The 14,969-nt window shown below is 46.2% G+C and overlaps 1 protein-coding gene across 2 annotated transcripts in view; it reads left to right on the plus strand.

Annotated features, from left to right (window-relative positions):
* LOC138516493 (uveal autoantigen with coiled-coil domains and ankyrin repeats-like) overlaps positions 1 to 14,969 on the plus strand; it is a 523,628-nt gene that overhangs the window by 459,198 nt on the left and 49,461 nt on the right. Inside the window, exon 11 of one of the 2 annotated variants that reach the window (XM_069631668.1) lies at positions 260 to 338. In XM_069631668.1, the coding sequence (XP_069487769.1) occupies positions 260 to 308 (49 nt within the window). In that variant the 3' untranslated portion in view covers positions 309 to 338. Of the gene's footprint in view, positions 1 to 259; positions 5,648 to 14,969 lie in introns of those variants that run through there. The other variant, XM_069631667.1, reaches the window with a different exon arrangement.

The following is a 14,969-nucleotide window of genomic DNA, read 5'->3' on the forward strand; positions in this document are numbered from 1 at the left end:
AAACTTGCCAGCACATTTACCAAACAATGCAGTGTTGATTGACAAAGCAACGGGCACGAGGGTACATTCAGCGAGATCAGGAGGGACATTGACAAAAACAGCATATTGCTTAGAGGCCAAGTTTACCAAATACTGCAGTTTGGAACCACATAATTTTCTTCTGGCATTGTGTATGTTTTTGGTTAACGTGGTAATAAAAGTGTGCTTCATATGCTGAATGTTTAATTACATTCTTTTGCTTTTTTTCTGAAACTATAAGAAAGGACGTCTGGAAGCATACACAGAAGGAGCGACCGAGAACGAAATGATTTAGACCCACTAATGTTTGGACTGGATGGGTATGTTGTCAGTCACATCTATGCGGATGCCGTGTTAGCATTGCTGACCTGTGCATGTAATATGCTTGTGGCAGCTTATTGAAATGCACTGTAAAGATTGACAGCAATACATTGTAGCTGGAATGGTGGAGGGTTGAGAACATAGGCAATTAATCCCGGCAATGAGACATACACCTATACATTGGGGTTCTATTGACAAAGCCTATTCTGCTGTAAATAGGACTTTTACTTTGAAAAAGTGGAAAATGTACATTCGTAAAAAAGACCCAGGACAAAAAACCTGACTGTGAGTGTAACTTCCAAGTGCACACTGCTCCTACAAATATGCACAGCATGAACATGTCACTCGTCACTTACAACCAGATGTTGAAGAAGTTTATAAAGACCCACTAAGTAATGACCTAGGTGGGTATTCACAAACAAGGAAATCATTGTATCGTCCATATAGCACCTGTAAAACACATTAAGGTTGCAATCAAGTTAAACCCGCTGTGTCTGCATAGCCACCACTAAATACTTCAGGGATATTAGAATTTAGAGGTAATGAGGTCAAGGCACAGTGGAATAGAAACAAAGGTAGACGTTGAAGATGGTGATCCTCACATGTTTACCAGATGTGCCAGAAAGACATGAGGTTTGCTCTTACTGCAACGTTATCGAGAATTGTCTGCAGCCCGCTAGATCAGCTACTATGTTGCTTGTACCATTTTGAGCTGATTGCACCAAATACCCAGACTCGTAGTTAGTGCAAAAAGTCCCCTTAATGTGACATGCCGTGGCTTACAAAAACACGCTAACCTGGTTCCTTGGCCATACAGACTAACCGATCAATTAACAAGTGCCAAAAACAAATAAATAAATGATCAATTCAAATTCATCACTTCCTGTCCTGTGCTCTCTCCCCTCCCCTCAATTCCTCTCAACCTCCATTCCCACTTTCTTGCCTCTTCTCCCCAAGGCCACGCCCCACCTTTTTCAATACCTCTTCCCCATCTTCGAACCCCTGGGGTATCCTGCTCATGCAAACAGCACTACCCACCCTCCTTACCACAATAATAATCCTTCGGCTTCAACCAACCATCATTTAACCAACCGTGTACCCGGCACCAGCAAAACCATCCCCAGAGGTGTTTTTTCTGCCCCCCTATAATCTTCCTATTTAACTTGTTTATTGGTTCCTTCTCCTTCCTTCCCTTTCTCTTTTTTAAATTTTTTTATAAAACATTCCACACCAACAACCCTGCTCCAAGACATAAAATCCAGAACTGAGAGAACCGTTCTTATTTCCTCTTGTTTCGTAATTCACCCTACTTCCTTTCTTCCAACACTACCCCTTCACATTGCTCGCCATGCCAACATCGCTTTTCTCTGCTCTTTCTTCTACCAATAGAAACACTTCATAAACCGTCATAGCCGGCTAACCCCTAACATAACTCTCATAACTAAAACTCCCTCCAACTGCCATTGCCACCTTACATGTCTACATAATCCTAATAGCCCTCATGCCCTTAAACCCCTCCATCAAAACACTTTATTGGGAAAAAACGCTATATCCAACTGCCCTAAAACCTTTATTACCCTACATTAACAGACACCCTGCATACAAGGACTGGTCCCTTTTAATCCTCTTCAGAACACCACCTCCTGCCGCATCTGTGAACTCAATCCAAATTACTGACTCCTCTATCATACCTAAAACCTGCCACTGTAAACCTCATATTACCTTTCACCCCCAATAATTCCTTGCAATTCAGAACCCTGCTCCTCCTCCTTACTCACTAAATCCCCTTTTAGGCAAATCCCTCACCCATCTACCTTATCCCGTGTTGCTCATGCTCTCACAAACTAACCCCTTACCACCTTTCCTGGTGTCCAATTCTCCTACCTCTCCAAACGGTTCCATGCGTTAAAATCACGGCAAATATGGCTATGAACACAAGAAATGCAGTGATTTTGATGCTGCAATCCGTGTAAAGGATGCAGCGACATCTTACGGGAGCGGGGGACACCCTTGCAACCCTCGCTCCCCTTAAATGGTGTAATGGGGTACACCTTTAACGGGTCAAACCACTGCTTTTTTACACGATTTTTTTACAAGCAATATTTTTGCCGCAATTTTATCACTGCATACCACCAAAACCTGTTCTTATTCTTTGCGTGTCTGTACCATGTTCTGTTTCCTAAACAGAGCACCACTGTCCCTCCCTTCCCCTAGTAGCAAAATAACTTCCTTTCCCTCCTTGTTTATTGAGTTTATTTATTAATTATGTATTATATTCATAACCTCTTCCTGGCCTCAAACCTCATGCAATTAAACCATCATAAATCTGCACCAGCACCCTTATTATGCACCACCCCTTATTGATCCTATGCCCCAAATTTTGTTTGTCCCCCTCTAAACTGCTAACGCTCCCCCATTTTCACCAAAGTCCTTTCTTCTACTATTTCAACCTTCTAGCCCATTCTCTACCCCGCAAACACCTCTTCAGAGCCCTAACAGGTCCTTGTCAACACATTGCCCCCTTTGACCACCTTTCCTTTGTCCCCATTTTAAAAATAATTATAATTATTTATGTATTTATTTACTTATTGAAACACACCCTCTTGCCCTTATACACCATGCCCATCTACTCACTACACTCCGAAACCACCTGCTCACCACCCCACTGCTGCCACCAACAATTTTGTTCTGAAAACCTGAACCTCCTCTGATGCTCCCCTTGTTATAATTTCTCTTTATTTATTTACTTTCCCTACCCACTAAGAGCCCTAACCTGTGTGGTGTATATGTGTTAAGTATTCTTGCGAACATCACCCCAGTCTCCTCTATCCATCATATGCTCTCCAATCAAGTACCCGCAGCTATTGCCGCAGCTAACCCTTTTCTTTCCCATATTCATCACTTCAGCCGCAAACCTTCTCCTCTCCTCTCCCATGCCAATCCATACGATGCCTTGTAACGCTAAGCCAAACCGAACCTCATTTTGTTAGGGGCCAGCATATTGAACAGCATCTCACGGCCATCTACCAACGAATGTACCTGTACCCTTGTATGGGTACTCCCCTGCACTCAGCCCAAACACACCCAATTGCTCCCCGCGCCTTCTCTGCAGCCTTCCTTATTGCTCCTGTGCTGCACCAGGGGCCACACCTGCTCACTCCGTCCTTGCAGTTTAATTCCCCTATGCAGTAACTCCACCCCTCTCCTCAGTTTGTCAATGTACCCCTGTGTTCACCCTTGTCAATACTTGCTCTCTTGCTCTCTGCTACGCACCTCACATGCTGTCCTCCCAGTTTCCTGGTTGCCATACACACATCTATGCATTTATTTCCCACTGTGTACTGCCTTCTGTGACACTGCATCCCTTCCTCTAGGCCACTGCGCCCCCATGGTCATCCTTGCAAATGTTCCATATCATTGATGTTTTCAACACTGCACCTGGGGCCGCCCGTGCAGCTAGTCCATGCAGTTCCATCTTAATGCTGTTGCCCTCCACTGCACCAGGGGCCAACTATGCACCACCATCCATGCAGTTCAATCCACACACCCTGCTACTTCACATAGCATCACTGCCCACTTTATCCCCTTGTGTGTCGCTCTTCCATCGCTCCTTCACCCGAGTGCAAATCCTCTGATATAGCCCCTTTGCAGCCACCATTTGTATTACTTTATTTTTGTAAATCCTCAAATCCTTTCCATTCTTTTCATTTTACCTTTTCTCCTCTTATTATTTATTTATTATCTATACCGTCCTCTCCATCCCTGTGCCGAAATGTATAACTCCACGCAGCTACACTTTTCATCTCCTCCCAATCCTCTCTCCTTCACCTTCTCCAAACGTTCCCATTTAAAATGACATTCTCTCCAACCTCGATCATCCGAGTTCCAGCATTAGTCTAAAACTTTTTGTTGAACTGTATTCACACATCTTAACTGTCACCAAACTCAACTGACACTCCCTCCCACTTCCCCTTAAGCCCACAAACTAAATGAGGTATGATAAATTATTACTGTTGCTGTTCACACAAACCCACCAACTTCTTGACCCGATAATGTTCCCATCTCCCCCTATTCCTTCATATACGAAACCCTTTCCACCTGATCACTCCTACCCCTCCGGCAGCAACCCTTCCGCTGAAAATTGCTGGCTCCCTACTTCCTCCTGACCCTCCCCCTCCCCCGCCCGGCCCTGTCCCGGTAAGAGCAACCAATAACTGGGCAGTAAAAAGGCACAGGCCAGACCTGCAGTCTCAACAAGCTCCTAAACCACAAGGCACAAAGGGGCCATACAACCACCACACCCCTGCACCTTGCTCTGTGCCGGGCCTCATACGTCATACGTTATACATCCGGGAGGATAGCTCAGCAGCAACGTGCTCGCCTTGGAAAAAAGACAACACAAAGCAACACAGGTTCGATCTCCGGGTCCGCGCTTAGAAACTTCTGGGTATTAAGCGTGTTATAAATATGCAACTAAGGCATATTCCTGTAACAGTGCCTCGATGCCCCCAGGCTGTGTGAGCACTTTCAAAGTGCAAATAAATAAATAAAAGGCCTTCTAACACTAGAGTAGGCCAACCCCTATTTCCCTTTAACCACTACACTCTTCTCTGACGTAACCAAACACCCCTTACCCTACCATCAAAACCCTACCTTCCCTCCATCTCGAGCCCTCCGCTCTGTCACCATCAATTCCTGATGGTCAAACTCTTCGCCCGATAGAGAGTGGCGGGTAGAGCTCTCTCCTCTGCAGTTGGCTCCCTCTGGGATGACCTCCATGCCCCTCTCAAACTTGCTGTGCCACCAGAAGTTCGGAAGCGGCTCAAGACCTACGTCTTCACTTCCATGTTCTCTCTCACTCTCCCCTGCTAACCCACTTGTATACTGAGCTGACTCGCTACCCTCAGAGTATCACGGGTAACAGGCCCTCCCTTTCTTACCCATATTCCTTGCACTATCCCCAGTCCTACCGCACACCTGGAGCTGTATCTGGAACCTTAAAGGAACAGGATTGGGTGGGTAATAATAAGAAAAAGAAATGGCACTGGAACACTGAGGGCCAAGAAGGGGGGTTTGAAAGGTAATTTTCAAGGAGGAGTTATAGGGAAGGTTATGAATTGTTGTTAAAATGTGTAACTTGTTCACAGAAAAGGGTATGTAATAAGAATGAACTTGGGATGTAGTTGAAGTAACTTTAGATATGTTTTTAGGTCAGTACTATTGAGAATTTGTATCCAGCTACCGTTCGTTAGCAAGATCATCTAAAAGACCATCTTATGTATGACTGTATTGTAGAAATAAAAAAAGATTCAAACTACGTTATGTTATTGTGCATTTGTATAGTGCCTTATATACCATTGATATGATCTCAAATTGCTGTGGGTTGAATGCTCTTGGGGACCGTAGTCCAGGTCAGTTCAGAGAGTAGGGTAGTATAAGGTGCTTGGGTGCACTCAGTATGTGTGCAGCCAGTGCAGTGTGTAGCTGCATTCTAATGGTAGGCGTAGTGCGGTTGCTGTGTGAGTTCAGTTGACCTTGGGGTCTGCATTCTAGCGGTGGTGGTGCTTGTGTATGATATTATGTTTGTAGCTTGGCCGATTTTTTTCGCCGGGTATAGCTGTGTTCTAAAGACTGTTGAGGTGTTCATGGAGGTGAGTAGGTATGTGTGCAGCCAGGCCGAATTGATTGAGGGATATAGCTGTATTCCATTATTTGTTGGTGTAGAGGGGGGAGTGAGTATATTGGTATTTGTGAGTGCGGATTGTTTGGAGACCCCTGATTCTGATTTCCTTCCAGTGTTCGCTGAACTGACCATGTCTATTCTAGAGGAGCATTGGTTCTCAGGGACAAATTCTCTGTTAGATTCCTCGCCTGCTTCAGAGCCACTTCCCATGAGGTGGGACTGAGTCAGCCTATTTCAGAAGCTCAGTCGTAAGTGCTGGTGGGCCAATTTTCCGGGTCCTGGGTAATTCTTTGTGGCAGGTGGATGGGTATTCCTACCATAGTTTATTGTTAGAATTGTGGAATTGTATCGCATTATTGTCCATTCCGGGAGCTGCAAGTGCTCGAGCGCTCCTCGGATCGGAGGGCGCAGTGCATATCTGCAGGGGACTAGAGCAAGTCTAACCAAGCATGGTTGATACTGCACCCCAGGGTGAAGGAGTGTATTGCATCAGTTCCTAGACAGATCGGGGTAACCTAGCTTCATCAGAGACCACCCTTTTTATCTGATGGATGATGTGATCTGGCCTAGACATAATGTTTGAACACAAGTGCTGTAAGGTTCCGGAATTGAAATTCTGGTATTAATTCCCAGATGAGTGAGATTCACACAAGTTAACAGGAGCAGGTCTGATCATATTGTTTCAAACATAAGTGCAATTTGTAGATCTGTGCATTGATTTACATATAGTAAGATTGACAGAGGTTGTCATTTACTGGACTGATACACAGTGCATACTCAGAGGAAGATAATGATCAAGCTCAGTCTAGGTGAAGAACATAAGTGCTGTTAGGACTTGGGTCTGGAGATAGGGTATTGCTTTTGAGATAGATGGGTGGAGATAAACATCCCTCAGTTTTAGGGTGTAGTGCATGTATGGTCGAGGGCCCTGAGCGAGGCCAGTCATAGCGCAAGAGCATCAATGTTGTTGTGTCTTGGGTTTGGAGTTGTGGGCATTGAGATTGTAACGAGGGTAGGGTTGGCATGGTCAGCATTATTCTAGCGTTCAAATGGACTGGTCTTTGGAGAGGATTCTGAGTCCCAACTGCTCATACCTCTCGTCTTGATGTAGTTCCAGCCAATTCTGGCCATTGATGGTGAGCTGAGTGACCCAAAGTGGTCCCGTATATGATTTAGGAGAAAAGCCAGGTTTTTAGTGCTTTCTGGAAATCCATGTAGTCTTGGCTATGTCGAATGTGGGGAGGCAGTGATTCCACATTGCTTGCACCATGGTTGAATAGGAAAACCCTCCAATCCTGGCTGAATTGGGAACGGGGACCACCAGTAAGAGGGCTGTGCTTGACCTTAGGATGCGGGTTGGGAGAGATTTCTTTGGGTAGGTATAAGGGGCGTCTTTGTGCAGTGCTCAGTGAGTAATGCACAAGATTTTGAAGGAGGTGCTTCGTCCAATTGGAAGCCAAGTAGGGTACGTAGAGCAGGTGAGATTTGATCCCTTCATCCCAGTTGCGAGGGAAGGTGGCCATGGGAAAGGTTGCGGAAATAGGGCAGTGGTGACACACACCATGATGGTTACTAGTCATCCATAAGTCAATATCTGTGAGACATGCTGCTAAGATCGGAGCTCAATTTGGGAATTCTTATTATGATTTGTGTCGTCATCGTAGTTATAGCAGGTGAGGTTGTGAGAGCGGATGATCCCTGGCAGAATGATCATGGAAAGATTGAAGAGAAGAGGTGAGAGGCAGGTGCCATGGAGTACTGCAGTGTTAACTGGGCATGCAGAGGAGACAAAAGGAGGGAGTAGAGTGATTTGCAGTCTGTTATCAAGCAAAGAGGCAATCCAGTTGAGTGCCAAATCTTGGATTCCTAGAGAGTATAGTCTGGCAAGGAGGATAAAGTGGTCAAATGCTGCCGAGAGGTCAAGAAGAAGAAGTGCTGCGCATCTTTCATAGTCTGCAGAGACTTTGAGGTCATCCCAGATCGAGATCAGTATGGTTTCTGTTCCGTGGTGCGGGCAGAAGCCTGATTGCATGAGGTCTAGGAGGTTGCTGGATTCCATGAAAGAGTTGAGCTGTGAGTATGCAGAGCGATTGATGAGCTTTGCCAAGAATTATGTGTTGGAGATGGGCCTATTATTTAATGGTTTGAGAGCATTGAGGGATGTTTTCTTTAGAAGGGGTTTTGTGCGGTTTTGAAAGGTACTGGGATCACGGAGGAGAGTGAGTCATTAAATATGGATCTTGCAAGTTCTCATGCACAAGTGAAGGTGCAGATTTCTTTGAAGAGAGAGGGGCTACACGGGTCAAAGGGGAGCCGAGGGTCAGCTGCTGGATAGTAGTTTGACGAATTCCTCGCTCGATAGAAATAGCAGAAACAAGGGCTTCTGAGGAGGAGTGGTGATTCTTGAAGGGCGGGTGTTGGGTGTGGGTGAGGTTGGGAAGTTTGGCATTAAGGGTGGCTGTTCTGTCTAGGGCTGTAGTCTAGGGCTGTATTGTGGAAGTGTTAAGAGATGGAATTGCAGAGCGTTTTTGCCAAGAGGTGGTCGGTTCTGAGGTGCAGGAAGGGTTCATGAATTCTGTGATGATTCTGTGGGGCTCATTGCTGCTGCTGCTGCAGTTTAGGGTTCTTTTATTGTAATATGCTTTTTTGGCCTTCCGATCTCTGATTTGTAGTTTCGGTAATGTTGGTTTCTTCTTAGAGGGGTTCTCGAGGCTCACCAATTGCGCTTGAGGGAATGATTTTGGGTTTTGAACGCATTCAGGTGGGGGTAGAACCACTTGGGAGTTGGTCCATTGCGGGAGGGATTGGAGTTGGAGTAGGTAAGAGGAAGGAGTGAGTTGTTTATCCAGGAGTCAAAGGACTCAATGTGTACGGTCTGTCTATGGCTGGGAATTCAGGGCTCCAGCCAGGTCAGGTAGTACATTGACCTTGTTCCAGCATTTGAAATCACATGGCGGGACAGGAGGGCATCGAGGGGGGGTCGTGGGAGGCGGGGGCGGAGTGCAGAGATAGAAGCGTAAGGCTGAGTGGTCTGTCCAGAGGAGAGGTTTAGGGGTGGATGCGGAGACAAGGTTGTGGAGCTGAAAATTGCATCACGGTGTGACCTGCAATGTGGGTGGGTCCTGTGGTATGCTGGGTAAGGTTGAGTGCCTCTAGACCTTCGACCAGGGGTTGAGTCATGGAACTGTTGGGCACATCAAACCAGATATTAAAGTCCCCCAGTAGGGCGAGTGCTGGGTGGTTAACTAGTGTGGTCGCAAGTGAGATGCAGAGGCTGTTGGCGAAATGTCTGTTATATCCTGGTGGCCTGTAGAGGAGTAGGAAGCTGTGTGAGAGATTGGACAGCAGAGAGAGTTTGGCTAGAAGGGATTCACAGTCAGCTTTGCCGGGCTGAGTTTCCGTGGTTGTGATGGAGATGTGAGGTTTGTGAAGGATGGATACTCTTCCTCCTCTGCATGGTCTGTTGTGGGTGATGAGCGAGTAGTCTGGAGGCAATGCTTTATGTGTGATTGGTCTGAAATTGTCCGAGAACCATATTTCAGTGATGAAGATGAGATCAGGATTGTCGGAGTTTAGGAGGTAAAAGATGCTGTGTCTGTTTCTGGCCACAGAGTGGGCATTGAAAAGGAGGCAGGTGGCTTGATGGGAAGAAGGTGAGGCGGTGTATCCTCGGGTGTTCTGGCCTTGGAGGGCTTGGTTGGTCGGGGTGACCGGTGGGTAGGTGTAGGTGTAGGTGTAGGTCACAGGGAAGGACAGTGTGGGTGGTAGGGCCAGGTCAGTTGGTGTGACTGGAGGGGTGGCGTCGGATGTGTTGAGAGATACAATAGGTGGAAGTGAAGAGTGTGGGCAGTGGAACGGGAGCAGGTGAACCAGTGAACGGGTGGCGGCTGTCCTTCACGAGAGGAGAGGCATGTTCAAAGAGGGAAGAAGGGGTATGGGTAACAAGGAGGTCCTGGTAGAGGGGCTAGCAATAGTGAGGAGGCTGGATCGTTGTAGGGGTGGCGAGGCATGAAGAGTACAAGTTGATGGCCGGTCTCTGCCTCTGAGTTGTGTGTGTTTGGGTGCAAGAGGTGTGTGAGAGAGGGTGGGGGGCTGAGGGAAAAGGGGTAGAAGCAATGGTTCTAGAAAGGGAAAAACGTGCGATACTGAGTGAAGGGAAAGGGTTAGTAGGGGGTGTTCTGTTGATGGCGGATAGGGGGTGGGGTGGTTAAGAGGAAGGGGCATGTTTGAAGGTGGGGAGAGGGTAGGATAGGTGGAGAGGGCGTGTTTGAAAGAGGGTGTGTGGGCAGGGCTAGTAAGATGGATGATCGGTAGGTTGGGGTTAGAGGTGGGAAGTGGTGCGTGTAGGTTATAGCTCTCAAAACATTGCCAGGATTTCTTGGATGTGGGTTGGGAAGGGGTGGAACATGTCAGAGATACCTAGGAGAGAGAGAGAGAGAGTTTGGGCGGTGGAGGAGAAGAGTGTTAGTTTAAGGTATGGATTGGAGCTGCCCTCGTATGAGTGTTTGATGAGGTGAGATGTGCAGGGGTCCTTGGGGTTCTAGCTATGATGGAGAGGGATGAGAGCGTGGGGACTGAGGTGGACGGAGGGTTCCTGGACAGAGGTGCAGGGGTTGTGGTGGAGGCGGGGTGGTCATGTTATTTGGAGCTCCAGAGGTCTCCTCTGGTCTGAGAGTTGGAGGCTGGGCAGGTTCTAGCTATGACGGAGAGGGATGGGAGTGTGAGAGGGACGGGAGTGGGGGGACTGAGGTGGAGGGAGGGTTCTTGGAAGGAGGTGCAGGGGTTGTGGTGGAGGCAGGGTGGTAATGTTGTTTGGAGTGGCAGCGGGCTCATTTGATCTGAGAGTTGGCGGTGGTGTGATGAGAGGAGGTGGGGTGGGGTAGGTCAGAGCACAGGGTCCGAGTGGAAGGGTTGGAGATGAGAGGGTTGTGCAGCGTGTAAGGGGGGTTCATGAAAGAGGGTGCCAGGGTAAAGGAGGTAGAGCAGGTGGGGCACTCCATGGATATCCAGAGTGTTCCTGTTGTTAGCCGGTTGAAAGGTGTGTGGTGAGTGGTTGTTTGTGGGAGTGTGACTCTGTGTGAGTGTGGTGCTGATGGACCTGAATTGTGAGGGAGGTCGTGGTCTTAGTTGTGTTGGGGTTCAGCTCAAATTGCGATTGGCAGTAATGGTTGTGTAAAGGACCATCACAGCTGGAGGGGAGCGCCTAAGTTTGAGACAAGAGCAGTAGGTAGTAAGCAGCTAAACCTGAGATGCCTGAATTGCAGGAAAACACCCAAGCTTGAGACAAGAGCAGTAGGTAGTAAGCAGCCAAACTTGAGACACCTGAATAGTGGGAAAAAGACTCAAGCCTAAAACAACAGCCGTAGGTAGTTAAGCAGCTGAATCTGAGACACCTGAACAGTGTGAAGAATGCCCAACCCTGAGAAAACAGCAGTAGGTAGTTAAAGGAGAGTTCCGGGACTTTTTTTTTATTGTCCCTACGGTTCGGCCATGTGTTTTTAAGCATAACTCGGTAGATCGTAGAAAACTTTCCTATGGACCTTACCCGACTTTTCGTCCATTAACGCACTCGAAATCAGCCGCCATTTTCTGATAATCCTATCACTTGCCGCATCGCCCTGGCTCACCTGCTTTTGCGGCACTAAATCAAATCCCCCGCCCCTGAAACAGACTTTATCAAAACATTCATATTCCCCGCCTCTATCCGTGACGTGACTGTGCTGCGTAGGCAAACGCGCCCTGGCGTCTTCTACGCGACTCCACACAGAACCCGGAAATCAACACAGATCAGCTCACACAACACAGCGCGCCACAATTCGCAATATGAAACTGTACTTTTAAATCAAACCGCAAGATTGTAAATTTGGTAAAGTACATTTATTTGACATCAAATGTTTAGAGAATATTCAGCGATTTTCTTTTTTATTTGCTCTCGATCCAAAATAGTTCGTTTTGAGGCACGCGATGTTCCTTTGCTGTACACAGGGTCTTAGATCATCTCACAATACAGCGCCACAATTCGGAATATCAAACTGTGGTTTAAAAGCAAACTGCAAGATTGTACATTTGGCAAAGTACATTTATTGGACATCAAATGTTTATAGAATATTCAGCGATTTTCATTTTTATTTGCTCTTGATCCAAAATAGTTCGTCTTGAGGCAAGCGATGTTCGTGTGCAGTAAACAGGGTGTTGGTTTACGATAAAATAAGCTCTTCGGTCGCACTGATAATCGCATGGCTGTTCCAACAACGAGGCACTAGGCCACCACAACGGTCTGTATGTTGCATCTAGCCGTTAGTACCGCGTAAGGGCATACTTGTACTTGGCGATCGTCCCATAAAATGGTCAGGGTGGTAACGTTGTTCACGCGGAGAAGCAACTGGCGGTTAAAAAAGCCGTCCGCCGGTGTCTGGTACTCGTGACACATGCAGTAATGCATGATGTACCTGTTTGAAAAACATAAACAATGAAATTAGTCTCACCATCAGATCTTTATTAAAATTATTCATTTTATATATTCGGTCGGGAAATTATTTCATAGCTAGGACAGTGCAACTGGGTTTTAAACGTCAAGGGGGGGCTGTAGGATACTGAGACAGTCCCTCAGTGCAGGGGTTGACAGGGAGTGCAGGTGGAGAGTGGAAGGGCCCAGGACCGAGATCGCAGACAGTGGACCAGTTGTTGCAGGGGAGAGGGAGAGAGAAAGCAGAAGCAAAGGTTTTGAGGTGCTTCCGTAAAAGTAGACGGTTCTCCCCAAGATAGTGCGCGGTACAAAACAACATGCCACATAGAACGAACAAGTACAACTTAACCCGTCTTTAAAGCTACTGTATAGTAATTAAATTGCGGTATAAACTCATCTAAAGAGTTACTTACATTATATTTGCATTTTCCATTGCGTCTGTGCGTAGGGCAGCCCCGAAATACCACTCCTTCTATGCCGACGTTATTTCTTCTAATGAACGAACATGAAATGGCTTTCGTTTCTGAAATTATATTCATTATCGTTTCTTACGTGGTCCCGGCCTGTCAAGGTCAAAATACAATAGAACCTTATACTGAGTCGTGGGCCATTCTGGCACCCGAGAAAAAATCAAAGCAGCTGACCTTCACTTTGAACGAGCACACATTCCTAGTTAGCTACATTCAGTGTAAGGCATTCTCACAGGACTTGAAATTTACACTCCATCTTTGCATTTTGTCTGCGTGCTTTGCAGCCACACAGAACCATAAATACGGAGAGATTCTATATTTTTTGAAAAATGATTTATATTACTGTTTGGTTTAATTTAATGCGCAAATGAACAAGGTTGGATAGATACACATATTCAATGGGCCTGCGACATGAGGAGACTTGAGAGAACAGACAATCAAATTACAATCATTTAAACCGTGATGTGTATTTCTCAATGAGTTCTTCTTTAGGTGGACATGGAACAGATGCAATGTTGGGTGGCAATGCAGTTGTCCCCTGCACAGGTTCGTTCACAACTCCATTTATGTGCCTATCTGGGACGTCAACAATAAGTTTCTCAATAAACTCATATTGCATATCCTCAAACACTGGTTTGATCACCCATTGTTTACTTCTTTTAGTGAAGGCCTTATTGTAGCGAAGCGTCCCTAAAGTTCCGGTCGTCCTACTTTGTTGACGGCCAACATTATGGTTATGTGCCAAGATCGCTAAAAGAGTCCGATTTATCATGCCCTCCATGCCAAAATGCAATCGTTTTGGCCTGTACTTGAGGCACATATTGTGGAACACCTCCAAATCTCCTGTGTGGCAGAATTCCGTGAGTCCCCTCAAAGCTTTTGTTATAGTTTTATCAAATACAATCTTTTCAATGGCTTTGTGAGTGGGTGATGAAGGAATCAACCACTTCTTCTTCCGTGCCTCCTCTGTGGACAAATGGCCATGTTCACAATTGTGGAAATGTTGGTTCGTGTTCCATCGGTGAACGTTTGTACAGTGTGGCATTACTGACCGCCATTTTTCCAGTAGAATTTCCAACGACCCTCCACATGTTTTTGAGCTCCACCAAAGATGGTTGCTGATTGACTTGGACCACTGTGAAATACCTTGCAATTCTTTTTTTTTACCTGCAGCCGACAATTTTTTATTGATTGATTTTGCAAGATGCCAAACGTCAAATTGGTGATTTATATTTTTGTACTGTTCTCTCATTGTCTTGGCAATTGAAACGTGTCTGTCCGTGGCTATCAGGTCGATCACCATTCCCCGCGATTGTAGTTCTTGCAATGATGCTACAAAGCCAACTTTCTCCATGGCCACTGAGGATGTACTTTGTGACACCTGCACGACCACCGAACTCACAATTTTCTTGCTTTCCATGTCCTGAAAGTGGTAGGTGCAGTACTTGGCTGAAAATCCTGGGCTGTCGCACTGTCCATCACCGGCTAGCCTGAACCGTTTGCCCGCGAATGTACTATCAATAGACATTTTTTCCATTCTCCAAGCTTCGCTAATGGCTGGAAATAGATAATCGGTTTGGTATTTGTAGAACTGAGTTTTCGCAATGAAATGGATTCCCACAAACTGAAAGAAAGACTCTAATTTTTTAAAACTTGAACCACTAAAAAGTGCAGCCGCTGCACAAAGTAGATTGCCTGCTGGCAGTTGTCCCAGCATAGGTTGTGCAGACCATGTGAAAGGATGATATTTTGTACAGGTGGCATGTATTTTAAGGTTAGTGCCTCGAATTGCACGAGTCACATTAATCAATGGCTCCCCACATACTTCCCCACCTACCAAATGCCCACATTTAATCCGAATAATAATATCAATCAAACAACTATCGAATACAATGAATTTGGCCTCTTTCCTTATACTGTCACTCTGCATCCCAGCTGGTTCGGCCTGTAACGTTGAGGACATGTCACTCACATGAAAGGTAGAATCTCTGATATCGTCTTCCGCTATGTT

The sequence above is a fragment of the Ambystoma mexicanum genome, chromosome 6q (genome assembly GCF_040938575.1).
Source record: "Ambystoma mexicanum isolate Mex_15411 chromosome 6q, UKY_AmexF1_1, whole genome shotgun sequence".
NCBI lineage: Eukaryota > Metazoa > Chordata > Amphibia > Caudata > Ambystomatidae > Ambystoma > Ambystoma mexicanum.